Genomic DNA, 15,192 nt, shown 5'->3' on the forward strand with positions numbered 1-15,192 from the left:
TCCAGACGGAAACTCCAGTATCTGGTCAACTGGAAGGGTTACGGCCAGGAGGATAATTCTTGGGTCAATGCATCTGATGTTCATGCTTCTGATCTTGTTCGTGCCTTCCATAGGGCTCATCCTGGTCGCCCTGGTGGATCTGGTGAGGGTTCGGTGCCCCCTCCTTGAGGGGGGGGTACTGTTGTGAATTTGGATTCTGGGCTCCCCCGGTGGCCGCTTGTGGAATTGGACTTGTCATCCTCTTTCCTGTTTCACCTGATTCCATCAGTAGTGGGTGTCGCTATTTAAGCTCATTTCTCTGGTGGTTTCTTGCCGGTCAACAATGTTATCTGATGCCTCTCAGTGCTTGTTCCTGCTTCTAGACTACTACTAGATAAGTTGGACTTTTGTCCATGTTTTGTTTTGCCTATTTGTTCCAGTTCACAGCTGAAGTTTTGTTACTGTGTCTGGAAAGCTCTCGTTGATCAGGGATTGCTACTCTGGCGTTATGAGTTAATGCCAGAGTTTAAGGTAATCTCTGGATGGTGTTTTGTTAGTGTTTTTCTGCTGACCATGAAAGTATACTATCTGTCTTCTGCTATCTAGTAAGCGGACCTCAAATTTGCTAAGACTATTTTCCTGCTGCGTTTGTTGTTTCATCTGAACTCACCGTCATTATATGTGGGGGGCTACTGTCTTCTTTGGAATATTTCTCTAGAGGTGAGCCAGGTCTTATATTTCCCTCTGCTAGCTATTTAGGTCTTAGGCCAGAGCTGGGCATCTAGCGATAAATAGGAAATGCTACCTGGCTATTTCTAGTTGCGCGGCAGGCTTAGTTCATGGTCAGTATAGTTCCATCTTCCGAGAGCTTGTCCCTCTATAGGCTTGCTATGATCTCTGCCTGCAGAGATCATGACAATCTACTATAATACTGCCCCTATGTACAAGAATATAACTACTATAATACTGCCCCTATGTACAAGATTATATCTACTATAATACTGCTTCTATGTACAAGAATATAACTGCTATAATACTGCCCCTATGTACAAGAATATAACTACTATAATACTGCCCCCTATGTACAGGAATATAACTACTATAATACTGCCCCCTATGTACAAGAATATAACTACTATAATACTGCCCCCTATGTACAAGAATATAACTACTATAATACTGCCCCTATGTACAAGAATATAACTACTATAATACTGCTTCTATGTACAAGAATATAACTGCTATAATACTGCCCCTATGTACAAGAATATAACTACTATAATACTGCTCCTATGTACAAGAATATAACTTCTATAATACACTGCTCCTCTGTACAAAAATATAACTGCTATAATACTGCCCCTATGTACAAGAATATAACTACTATAATACTGCCCCCTATGTACAAGAATATAACTACTATAATACTGCCCCCTATGTACAAGAATATAACTACTATAATACTGCCCCCTATGTACAAGAATATAACTACTATAATACTGCCCCTATGTACAAGAATATAACTACTATAATACTGCCCCCCTAAGTACAAGAATATAACTACTATAATACTGCCCCCTATGTACAAGAATATAACTACTATAATACTGCCCCTATGTACAAGAATATAACTACTATAATACTGCTCCTATGTACAAGAATATAACTACTATAATACGGTCCCTATGTACAAGCATATATATACTATAATACTGCCCCTATGTTCAAGAATATAACTACTATAATAATGCCCCTATGTACAAGAATATAACTACTATAATACTGCCCCTATGTTCAAGAATATAACTACTATAATAATGCCCCTATGTACAAGAATATAACTACTACTAGATTGTGGCCCGATTCTAATGCATCGGGTATTCTAGAATATGCATGTCCCCGTAGTATATGGACAATGATGATTCCAGAATTCGCGGCAGACTGTGCCCGTCGCTGATTGGTCGAGGCAACCTTTATGACATCATCGTCGCCATGGCAACCATTATGACATCTACGTTGATACTGTGCCCGTAGATGTCATAATGGTTGCTGATTGGTCGAGGCCGCCATTATGACATCATCGTCGCCATGCTGTGCCCGTTGCTGATTGGTCGAGGCCTGGCGGCCTCGACCAATCAGAGACGCGGGATTTCCAAGACAGACAGACAGACAGACAGACAGAAAGACAGACAGACAGACAGACGGAAAAACCCTTAGACAATTATATATATAGATAATACTGATCCTATGTACAAGAATATAACTACTATAATAATGCCCCTATGTACAAGAATATAACTACTATAATACTGCTCCTATGTACAAGAATATAACTACTATAATACTGTCCCTATGTACAAGAATATATCTACTATAATACTGCCCCTACGTTCAAGAATATAACTACTATAATAATGCCCCTATGTACAAGAATATAAATACTATAATACTGATCCTATGTACAAGAATATAACTACTATAATACTGCCCCTATGTACAAGAATATAACTACTATAATACTGCCCCCTAAGTACAAGAATATAACTACTATAATACTGCCCCCTATGTACAAGAATATAACTACTATAATACTGCCCCTATGTACAAGAATATAACTACTATAATACTGCTCCTATGTACAAGAATATAACTACTATAATACTGTCCCTATGTACAAGAATATATCTACTATAATACTGCTCCTATGTACAAGAATATAACTTATATAATACTGCCCCCTATGTACAAGAATATAACTACTATAATACTGCTCCTATGTACAAGAATATAACTACTATAATACTGCCCCCTATGTACTAGAATATAACTACTATAATACTGCTCCTATGTACAAGAATATAACTACTATAATACTGCCCCCTATGTACAAGAACATAACTACTATAATACTGCCCCTATGTACAAGAATATGACTACTATAATACTGCTCCTATGTACAAGAATATAACTTATATAATACTGCCCCTATGTACAAGAATATAACTACTATAATACTGCTCCTATGTAGAAGAATATAACTACTATAATACTGCCTCCTATGTACAAGAATATAACTACTATAATACTGCCCCTATGTAGAAGAATATAACTACTATAATACTGCCTCCTATGTACAAGAACATAACTACTATAATACTGCTACAATACATAATAATACATGAGGGTGCCATGTCTTCGGCTGTCCTCTGATGTGACCATTTTGTGGTGAAGGTGATGTCAGTGAAGGGATTGCCCTGATATGGCTCCGTGTAATGGTGTTCATTCGTCTACGTGTAGGGAGAGGACAGATTTCACCATCTTTCCAGACAACTATAAACATTATTCTTTGCCAAAAAAAATTATTGACTATTCCATATCTGCTTAAAGGCACATTCCTGATAAATCCACAGGATTGATCTGCACTGTGATCAGTTACTATTGGAAACAAGGCCTTTACTGAGGCCCATTACAGTGTCCACTATATGGCATGAGGGGCAGAGGAGCACCTAAAACCCCAGAGACCATATAAGCCAACAGTCTCAGGAAGGTCAGTGATGTCTTGGGCCTAAAAGGGGGCCAGTTTACAGAAATAGGTGGTTCCAGGAGCAGGGCCGGTGTTAGGGGCAGGTAGACCAGGCAGCTGACTAGGCCCCCTCGCTCATTCAGGGGCCCTCAGACAGTGATCGCTATTGGGCCCCTGAGTAAGAGAGTCCCCGCGCCGCCAACCCCCATCCTGCATTGCGCATTCAATTTATCGGCATCATAGACACCGATACAGTTGAAAGTAGTGATGGAGAAGGGAGCATCAAGTGATACTCCTTCTCCCATCACACCCCCTGCCTCTGACTCAGCCTGTGCCAGCAGAGTAGCTGATGAGACGCTCTGCAGAAGTCAGAGCAGTAGGGGAACGAGGAGGAGTGGTAAGTATTGTGTGTGTGAGGGGGACTGCACTATACTGTGTGTGTGGGGGCTGTGTGACGCCCCAGGGTCTTGGTCATCACAGTGACATTGCTTTCCTCACGGGGAGAGTGATGTTATGCTTGGAAGCGATGAAGGATATCTCTTTATCAGGTAATCACAATGCACACAACATTTTCACACTCCAGACCAGAAGGGGAAGCCCACACCCTGTTTTTGGGTGGCTTCCCCATATAAATTCTGATTTGGAGGGAAAAGGGTCAGAGAAAGTGAGAGATGGAGAAGAGTGTAGACCGACAGAGAGTGTCAGAAGGTCTGAAGGGGCCCTGTAGTCTGAAGTACTACAACCCCTGGAGAAAGAGACATACAGAAGGAAAGAACATCTGGAGCGCCCCCACTGCCGCAGGGCCGAGGGGTACCCGGTACCGGGCCTCTGAGTCTCTGTTCTGGGGTTGTCATGGTGGCTAGACCCGGTCCGTGACCCTGCTGAGGGGCGTCCAATGGAAGGTGTGAATGGTGATGATGTTGTGGTGGTGCAGTGCAGGTCGCAGTAAATAACGAGGACACCAGGTTGCAGTCTCTTTACCTCTTTACTGAAGGCTTCAGGATCCTCAGTCCGGAATACGGTTAACCGGGCTGCGCAAGTCCGGCCGGTCCGATGGCACCTCCAAGGTTCCCTTTGCAGGTGGAAATCTGTGCCTACCTTCTAGCGCTTGTGTGTTGTGGTCCTCCCCTGCTGTGCTTACGGGATAGTCCCCACAACTGTTGTGTCTGTTTCTGAAGTTCCCTCACAACTCGATTATGATGTTCTGCTTCGTCCCCCAGGTGATATGGCTAGGACACACCCGTATGACGGGTAGGCTCGGAGGTCTTCCGGGACCCTAGAGTCGCCCCTCTCCAACTGTTGCCCCCTATGTCTTCTTAGGTGATTTGAGTGAGACAGCCCGCCTATAACTGACTGTCCTGCCGTAGGTTTGAAGTAAGGCCTGGAGCTCTATACTTCCTCGGCGTTCCGGCCACCGGCTGCGCGCCTCAGTAGGATGTTGCCTCGACTTACAGCACGACTCCTACTGGTGTTTCTCCTTGTTGCGTTGATCTCGTTTCTCACTCAGCACAATAAACCTAGCTTCTTGTCCTTTCTTGGGGTACCGCCGCAACGAAGTGCAGGCGCGGTCCCGTAACGTTCTTTCTGTTCGCTAGGCCTCTGTCAGGATCCCACCCCTGACAGGGACCCCCCTGAATCTTCCCCTGCAACACCCTCTGCCACAGGATGTTGCCTGGTTCCAACCCAGTCAGCTTCTAACTAACTTCCTACCTAACCCCCAGTTTTACCAGATTGTGAGGAGTGGCCTAATACATAGCACCCTTAGCTCCCCCTGGAGGCCAGACTGTGAAGTGTATTGGTGTCTGAGATACCTGGTCAGGTGAACTCCTTCAGTGCCATCAGACGTACCATAGCCCCCCTTAGCGGCGGAGCATCAGTACTGCAACGACCAGGACTCTGGGGCGCTGCACATCGTTCAGTGAGCATGAAGGAGAGCGAAGCACAGGAGATATCAGGGGAGACCAGCTGCAAATGAACTATCTCCCTCTGAAGCGCAGATCACCGGTAGACAGAACACCAAGGTTGTAAGGGACTCTACGACTTACAGCAGAGACTGGCGGGACAGCTGAACTGCAAGTTACCTGTCTGCCCTAATACCCAGCAGGCACAGTGACACACAGAGCCCGGGTCGTGATAGAGATCCTATAAAAAGGCTCGAGTCACCTGTCATACAGGTTTGTGTCCTATCCTATGTGAGGGACAGAGAACTGTGAGGACCTTATCAGAAGCCATAGGCAGTAAGGGACTACAACACCACCGCGCTAGAGGAAGGCTTTCATCTCCACCTGGTAAAGGGGAACTCTGGATTCACTTCCAAGCCGGCCGGACCCTGCCTGCCCTGTGATCTGGTGCCCTGAACTGCGGTTGCCTGAAGTCTTCAGTAAACCAGGTAAAGAGACTGCAAACCTGTGTCCTCGTTCTTTACTCCACCATTCACCATCTTCATCTATACACTGGGAGCCCTGGGGACCTACTTCACCTGTGGGAAGGTATACCATCTAGCTGCCATAACATCACCCCAGTGGACCCCTCTAAGCAGCGTTGGTCCCCACTGACCGAATACCACAGGTGGCGTCACGAACATAAACTTTATTCAATTTCATGGACCGGGTCGCCGCCACCGGGACATCTCCCTGTGAACACCAGACCTGGTACCGGGTACCCCACGGCCCTGGAGGGCGACTCAGCTGCACTATACTGTGTGTGGGGGGACTGCACTATACTGTGTTGTGTGTGGGGGGCTGCACTGCACTGTGTTGTGTGTGTGTGTGGGGGGGACTGCACTGTACTGTGTGTGTCTGCTGCACTATACTATGTTGTGTGGGGGGGCTGCATTCTGTGTGTGGTGGGACTACACTATACTGTGTGTGGGGGGACTGCACTATACTGTGTGTGTGGGAGACTGCACTATACTGTGTGTGGGGGCTGCATTATACTGTGTGTGAGGGAACTGTACTATACTGTGTTGTGTGTGTGAGGGGGACTGCACTATACTGTGTGGGGGGCTGCACTATACTGTGTGTGAGGGGACTGCACTATACTGTGTGAGGGGGACTGCACTATACTGTGTGTGTGGGGGGCTGCACTATACTGTGTGTGGGGGGACTGCACTATACTGTGTCTGTGGGGGCTGCACTATACTGTGTGTGGGGGGCTGCACTATACTGTGTGTGTCTGCTGCACTATACTACGTTGTGTGGTGGGCTGCATTATTCTGTGTGTGGGGGGAATGCACTATACTGTGTGTGTGTGGGGACTGCACTATACTGTGTTGTGTGTGGGGGCTGCATTATTCTGTGTGTGGGGGCTGCAGCTGCTCGGCCATGAAGCTCCTGGTGGGGGCTCAGTGTTTGGGCTGATGATATACCAGAGGAGGCCTGGACTCTGCAGTTATGAGGTCAGAAGAGCATTGGTGACTTTTCTGCCCACAGCGCCTTTGCACTTGAGGGAAGATTCAGGATAAAGAAATGTCATGGATGGACATGTTACCCCGATGGCTCCTATTACAGGAGTGGGCTGGTATCATTGATCTCCGCACCACCGGCCGTTCTGTCACGTTAGTAAAAGCAAATAGTATGTGGAGGGTGGATGACATACACTGGGGGGCATGGGGCCGGATGTTATATATCAGGGGGGTAATGGGTCTGGATTAGTGATGAGTGAACGTGCTTGGATAAAGTGTTATCTGAGCATGCTCGGGTGCTAACCAAGTGTCTTCAGCGTGCTCGAATAATATGTTCGTGTCCCCGCGGCTGCATGTCTCGCGGCTGTTCAACAGTCACAACACATGCAGGCATTGCCTAACAAACAGGCATGTGTTGTGGCTGTCTACATGGGCAGGGTCAGCATCAGCACCTGGCACACTGGGGCAAGTGCTAGGGCCCTGAGCAGGAAGGCGGGCCCACTCGCAATCAGGGGCACCAGTGCGATATGAGGGCCAGGTGCTAGCGTCCTTGACTGTCCATCCCCCCGCTTGCTCGGGGCCCTGGTACTTTCAATACTTACCTCTCCCCGTTCCTCCACAGCTGCAGTGTCTTCCGCATCTTCTGACTCTGTGACGTTTCAGGTCAGAGGGCACGATGATGTCACTAGTGTGCACCCTCTGCTTTGAACAGTCACCGTGTAGAGAGCTGGAAGACGGCGATGCTAAGGAGTCCTGACCTGCAGCCAGTGGAGCAATATATGGGGCCCATCATTTACTTTATGGAGCAATATATAGTGCTTATTACACTGTATGGAGCAATATATGGTGCTCATTATACTGTATGGAGCAATATATGGGGCTCATTATACTGTATGGAGCAATATATGGGGCTCATTATACTGTATGGAGCAATATGTGGTGCCCATAATAGAATCATAGAATAATAGAGTTGGAAGGGACCTCCAGGGTCATTGTGTCCAACCCGCTGCTCAATGCAGGATTCACTAAACCATCTCAGACAAATGTCTGTCCAGCCTCTGTTTCAAGACTTCCATTGAAGAAGAATTCACCACCTCTCGTGGCAGCCTGTTCCACTCATTGATCACCCTAAGGCCAGCGTCACACTTAGCGTAGGGAAATACGGTCTTTTTTTTACAGGCGTAATATGCAGAAAAGTTCCTGAACAGTGATCCGTATTCAACGCGAGGATGTGATTTTTTTCTCTAAAAATTATCTGTGTGTCATCCGTAGGGAATCCGTACGAATCTTGCCGGCTTGCAAAATAGACATAGAATGGATCCATGGGCTCAAATATTCGTGAAAACATATATACAGTCTATATATATATATATATATATATATATATATATATATATATATATATATATATATATATATATATATATATATATATATATATATATATATACAGGTCCTTCTCAAAAAATTAGCATATAGTGTTAAATTTCATTATTTACCATAATGTAATGATTACAATTAAACTTTCATATACTATAGATTCATTATCCACCAACTGAAATTTGTCAGGTCTTTTATTGTTTTAATACTGATGATTTTGGCATACAACTCCTGATAACCCAAAAAACCTGTCTCAATAAATTAGCATATCAAGAAAAGGTTCTCTAAATGACCTATTACCCTAATCTTCTGAATCAACTAATTAACTCTAAACACATGCAAAAGATACCTGAGGCTTTTAAAAACTCCCTGCCTGGTTCATTACTCAAAACCCCCATCATGGGTAAGACTAGCGACCTGACAGATGTCAAGAAGGCCATCATTGACACCCTAAAGCAAGAGGGTAAGACCCAGAAAGAAATTTCTCAACAAATAGGCTGTTCCCAGAGTGCTGTATCAAGGCACCTCAATGGTAAGTCTGTTGGAAGGAAACAATGTGGCAGAAAACGCTGTACAACGAGAAGAGGTGACCGGACCCTGAGGAAGATTGTGGAGAAGGACCGATTCCAGACCTTGGGGAACCTGAGGAAGCAGTGGACTGAGTCTGGCGTGTGCAGGAAATGGGCTACAGGTGCCGCATTCCCCAGGTAAAGCCACTTTTGAACCATAAACAGCGGCAGAAGCGCCTGACCTGGGCTACAGAGAAGCAGCACTGGACTGTTGCTAAGTGGTCCCAAGTACTTTTTTCTGATGAAAGCAAATTTTGCATGTCATTCGGAAATCAAGGTGCCAGAGTCTGGAGGAAGACTGGGGAGAAGGAAATGCCAAAATGCCTGAAGTCCAGTGTCAAGTACCCACAGTCAGTGATGGTGTGGGGTGCCATGTCAGCTGCTGGTGTTGGTCCACTGTGTTTCATCAAGGGCAGGGTCAATGCAGCTAGCTATCAGGAGATTTTGGAGCACTTCATGCTTCCATCGGCTGAAATGCTTTATGGAGATGAAGATTTCATTTTTCAGCACGACCTGGCACCTGCTCACAGTGCCAAAACCACTGGTAAATGGTTTACTGACCATGGTATTACTGTGCTCAATTGGCCTGCCAACTCTCCTGACCTGAACCCCATAGAGAATCTGTGGGATATTGTGAAGAGAAAGTTGAGAGACGCAAGACCCATCACTCTGGATGAGCTTAAGGCCGCTATTGAAGCATCCTGGGCCTCCATAACATCTCAGCAGTGTCACAGGCTGATTGCCTCCATGCCACGCCGCATTGAAGCAGTCATTTCTGCCAAAGGATTCCCGACCAAGTATTGAGTGCATAACTGAACATTATTATTTGATGGTTTTTTTGTTTGTTATTAAAAAACACTTTTATTTGATTGGCCGGGTGAAATATGCTAATTTATTGAGACAGGTTTTTTGGGTTATCAGGAGTTGTATGCCAAAATCATCAGTATTAAAACAATAAAAGACCTGACAAATTTCAGTTGGTGGATAATGAATCTATAATATATGAAAGTTTAATTGTAATCATTACATTATGGTAAATAATGAAATTTAACACTATATGCTAATTTTTTGAGAAGGACCTGTATATGCTATATACAGGGGAGATGACATACAGGTATATACTATATACAGGAGATGACATACAGGTGTATACTATATATAAGGGAGATGACAAACATGTATATACTGAGTTGAAAATGAGAGGTGTGAAGTGAAAATGAAAAGGTGTGAGTGCAAAATGAGAGGAGTGAGGGAAAATAGTGGAGTGATTGGAAAATGACAGATGTGAGGTCGTAATGACAAGTGTTAGGGGGGAATGAGAGGAGTGAGGGGGAAAATAAGAGGAGTGAGGGGGAAAATGAGAGGTGTAAGGGAGAAAATGAGAGATGTGGGGGGAAAAATGAAAGATGTGATGGGGAAAATAAGAGAAGTGAGGTGCTATAACTAACCACAGATATTTACTATGCCCAGGCAACGCCGGGCTCTTCAGCTAGTATATATATATATATATATATATATATATATATATATATATATATATATATATATATAGTATATGTGTGTGTCAATGAAATATATATATATATAGCTATACTATGTGTAGACATTTATTCTACCTATTCTAACCTGTCAGTGTGATTTTACTGTACACCGCGCTGAATTACCGGCTTTTCTCTAGAACACCGGTGGGTATTTCTCACAAGTCACACTGATGGTCCGTGTGTAATCCGGATTTTTCTCGCTCCCATAGACTTTAATTGGCGGATTTTTTGCGCAATACGCTGACAAACGCAGCATGCTGCAATTTTCTATGCCCATAAAATACAGCTGAGGAATATACGGCAGATAGGAGCTGGCCCATAGAGAAACATTGGTCCGTGTGCATTTTTGCATTATGAGTATGTCGCTATTGATAAAACAAGGATAAATAACTGAGAAGTTGTTTTCGGTGGAGATAAGCGGCGCCCAATGTGCCCACCAGACGCTCATCTCCCCTTTAGTGCACAGATTATAACTGCACTAGTAATTTCTCTGATGAATGTTTGGGGGTCCCAGTAATCAGCTCTGGGTCACAATATTATCAGGGGAGTGGGGACCATCATACTGCCCCCTGTGCACACACTGCTGCAGCTGCACATTGCTGGGCTCACACTGCCCCCTGCTGGTCACACTGCAGCACAGAGGGTGAGCAGAGCACATTGCACATTGCTGGGCTCACACTGCCCCCTGCTGGTCACACTGCAGCACAGAGGGTGAGCAGAGCACATTGCACATTGCTGGGCTCACACTGCCCCCTGCTGGCCACACTGCAGCACAGAGGGTGAGCAGAGCACATTGCACATTGCTGGGCTCACACTGCCCTCTGCTGGTCACACCGCAGCACACAGGCAGAGAGTGAGCAGAGCACATTGCACATTGCTGGCCACACTGCAGCACAGAGGGTGAGCAGAGCACATTGCTGGGTTCACACTGCCCTCTGCTGGTCACACCGCAGCACACCGGCAGAGAGTGAGCCGAGCAGAGCTGTTGTGTGCTTTGGCAGAAAGCAGCAGTGCCCCTTTAAGTAGCATGCACAGGTCCGGGGAGGGGTGTAAGGGAAGAAAGAAGAGGAACAGGAAGAGGAGGGCAGAGTCCGGACAGGCTGCAGTGTGGCCAGGTAATGTGCCTTTAAATGAAAGTGGGGGACCGATCAGGGCGAGTGCAGGGGTGCAGAGCTCTGTGGCCTGGGGGCTTCATGCAACTTTTATTATTTGCATACGATCGTCCTTTTAATTCATGCACCAATCAGAGGTCACCCTGCCTTCTTAACCCCTTACCTGCCGTTCCCCAGGTGCTGGGTGCCATGTTCTGCAGCCTCAGCTGCTGGTTTTTGGGTTTTTATGTCTCCTTACTTTCCCCCACAGCTCGCAGCCCCGCGTACTGCCCGCTGCACATCCCAGGCGACATCCAGTATCGGACAAGTCCTGCAGTTTTCCGTGACGCAACTATTTTACAGTTTTGGGGGGAAAAAACGAAAACTTGTGCGCAGGTCGTGAGCGAGTCAGACGTGGGCATTGAGATCCGCAGCGGCAAAGTTGTGCACAACTAAAAAAAATCCAGCGAGTTTGGATTTTGGGTGCGTCTTGTCGCGGGAGGCGGCGGTGCGACCACATTGACGCCTCCATGTCGCTGTGTAGCCCCTTCCCGTTATTGGGGAGACAGCGGTATTGGTGTAGTTACACAACACACAGGAGATGCCTGTGACATTGGCATCTGGTGTACAGCGCCCCCTATACTGTGATTATGGTACTGTACAATGGCGCGGGTACTGGAACTGCCCCAGCTTTAGAGTGCGTCCTTCAAGATGGGGTATGAAGTGAGGACAGGATACTTCTGTGTCGCCTCCTTTCCTTTAGCTTTCTTTGTCGTGCCAAAGGTGTCTGCTGCTAGATTCAACTGTCCAAGACTAATCCGCCCCATGTCAGTTGTCCCAGGACCTCCGCACTCCTGGACCATTCCAAACTCAACGGACTTAACAGGAGACGGCGTTCAGGTCAGAGGTCCCATGAATGGTCCAGAAATTGCTGTCCTTCCTTGTGAATCCAGTCTATGGCTGAGATGACGTAGACGACTGGTTGCACATGGCCAAAGCTCTGCCCAGCAACAGTGGTCAATGGCCGCACAACTGTGATATAAAATCATGTGTCTGTTGGTGGGTGGGACAAATTTCGGTCATGCAGTGCCAGTCAGTCGCCCCTTATGGTGTCCTGCTAAGTCGATTCCCTCTATTCATTGTCTCTATTTCTTTGCAGGAATCCTGATATGTCCGAACCAGAGGAAGGGGATCATAAGACCACATTGGTTGGACTAGACAACATCTACATGTGACCTTCATTTTCATTTTCTGTCGCTTGGAAAAAAAAAATCTGAGATTAAAACTTCTGGTCTAAAACTGCGTGACATTCTCTGAAGTCCTAAGCCCTACTGTTCTTATCAAAGATGACGTCTGCCTACGATGTCCTTCGTTTCCAACTCCCAGGGCACGAAGCAGCGACGATGCGTAGCATGAACCAACTGAGGACGGAGGAACGCTTCTGCGACGTGACAGTTCTCGCAGATGGACTTAAGTTCCGGGGCCACCGTGTGGTGCTGGCCGCCTGCTCCCCTTTCCTCAGAGATCAGTTCCTTCTGAATCCTGGCTCGGAACTCCAAGTTTCCCTCATGCATGGACCAAGGGTGGTGTGGGACCTTCTACAATCTTGTTACACTGGACTCCTGGAATTCTCAGTTCGGGATATTGTGAACTACCTAACGGCGGCCAGCTATTTGCAAATGGAACACGTCGTGGAAAAGTGTCGCCAGGCTCTGACGCAGTTTATTGATCCTCAGATAGGTCTGAGGGACCCGAAAAGCATGGCGTCACGTGGCGCAACCTCAACAACCACTACAAGTACAATCCGCCCGCTTCGTCCAGCCGAGAACTCCAAGCCTGTGAAAGCGGACGAGAGCGAGGAGGAGATGCTGATGATGGGAGAAGATGAAGACGATGAGGAAGAGGAAGAAGAATCTCCTGCCGATCTTTGTATTGTGAAAGTGGAAGCCGGAGGTGGTGGTGGAGCAGGAGGAAAGGTGGAGCGATCTTGGAGGAATGGAAGAGAGGAACGTAATTCTGTGGCACAACCAGAAGAGGCTTTGGTCAATTCTACAGTAGAGGGAGAGACTGTGGATGGAGCTGTCCAACAAGGGGTCATGAAGGCCATCTACAGTGACGAGGTGGAAGGTGGTGAGGGGGTTCTGATTATCCCCAGCAGCTATCATGAAGAAGAGGACGAGATCCTCGATGGAGGGGTTGGTGGGTGCCAAAGTAGCGTTGTGATTGATGGCAGTTCTAGAGGTTCTCTTGGTGGCCCAGGAGGCTCATCATCCCTCGGCGCGATGGTCATCGGTGATGCCAGGTTCGGCAACAGACGACTATTGAGATGCACTAAATGTGAAGAGACTTTCCAAGGAGTGGAGAAACTGGTCTTTCACATGCGGGCGCAACACTTTGTCTTCATGTGTCCACGTTGTGGGAAGCAGTTCAACCACAGCAGTAACCTGAACAGACACATGAACGTTCACCGGGGCGTAAAGTCCCACACCTGCAATATATGTGGCAAATGCTTTACTCAAAAGTCCACTCTCCACGACCACCTCAACCTGCACAGCGGGGAGAGGCCGTACCGCTGTTCTTACTGCGACGTGCGATTTGCCCACAAGCCCGCCATAAGGCGTCACCTGAAAGAGCAGCATGGGAAGACCACCGCACAGAACGTCTTGGAGGCCGGAGCGGTGGAGATGAATATTTCCACACACAACGCCCTGGAGTCTCTGGCACCTGACATGAATCTTATGATGGGTTAGACACTCGCGGACAAGATCGGACATGTTTGAGCTTTACGGTCCCTTTTTGGCTAATTTGCACTAATACCCGGACGGTTGTACTTCCTTTTTATAGACGTGGGTTTTTAGCTTTCTTGACTACTGTAGTTTGGAGACTTTACACAAAGTAACGTTACCCCCTAGACCTTCGGATTGGAAGACTTGGACTTAGTTTGTTTTACGGAGAACTTCTAACCTTCTCCCTGATTTCTGCTGTAGCAATACTGAATTTTTACTTTGTTAAGGATTTGTCCTCTTTACTATTGTTCTGGGAGAACAATTGTGTTTTCAATGAAGTGAAACAAAACATGGCCTTGTGGACATTACTGGGTTAGATTAAATACTCTGTGCTGCTGGTAATGTTTTCCATTAATTGAACACCGTTCTAACCAGAGCCAGTTCTAGGCGCACGGCCACCCAATGGCCAACCCCAGCCTTGGCGTCACAAGCCTAGAAATGTCATACCCTAGTTCTGCTGCCCTGCCAAATCCAATGGGCAATTGCCAAAACTTGTCTGGTGCTGATGCCATCATGAGTTTTCCAATCCTAGATATTTGTGTGACCACTGTAGCCCCTCTGTGAGAAGATTGAGGGTCCCCTGTGGTGGTGGTTGTGGCATACTGTTCGTCCGGTCTCCATACACATTAGATATGTCGAATGTTTGTCCGACAGCCAACTCTCCCGTACACAGGAGCCATCACTTGGCCGAGCTCTCCTATGAGAAAGCTGCCGGACAATGGGTCTATGGGAGAACAATGAGGATCAGCAGTCCAAAATCTGACCTGTCCGGTCAACATCTCCCCCAATGATCACTCGCCTGGCGTCCCAATACACGTCTCAGATATTTGGCTGAACCTGTCGATATCAGCGGGTTCGGCCGCCATTAATCTAATCTGTACGGGGCCTTACTGCTTCCTCCCGTATGGCTGAGAATTCGG

The 15,192-nt window shown here is 46.7% G+C and overlaps 1 protein-coding gene across 2 annotated transcripts; it reads left to right on the forward strand.

Moving 5' to 3' along the window:
* Positions 1-11,348: 11,348 nt before the first annotated feature.
* Positions 11,349-14,610, forward strand: ZBTB12 (zinc finger and BTB domain containing 12). 2 transcript variants are annotated; one of them, XM_077286070.1, is made up of 2 exons: positions 11,349-11,510; positions 12,646-14,610. In XM_077286070.1, exon 2 carries the CDS (start codon positions 12,833-12,835, stop codon positions 14,234-14,236), a length of 1,404 nt encoding a protein of 467 aa, XP_077142185.1. In that variant the 5' UTR covers positions 11,349-11,510; positions 12,646-12,832; the 3' UTR covers positions 14,237-14,610. The 2 variants fall into 2 exon arrangements, with proteins under 2 accessions (XP_077142185.1, XP_077142186.1); XM_077286071.1 differs by lacking the exon at positions 11,349-11,510 and adding an exon at positions 11,599-12,202.
* The last annotated feature ends 582 nt before the right edge of the window (positions 14,611-15,192 follow it).

This window comes from Ranitomeya variabilis, chromosome 2 (assembly GCF_051348905.1).
Source record: "Ranitomeya variabilis isolate aRanVar5 chromosome 2, aRanVar5.hap1, whole genome shotgun sequence".
NCBI lineage: Eukaryota > Metazoa > Chordata > Amphibia > Anura > Dendrobatidae > Ranitomeya > Ranitomeya variabilis.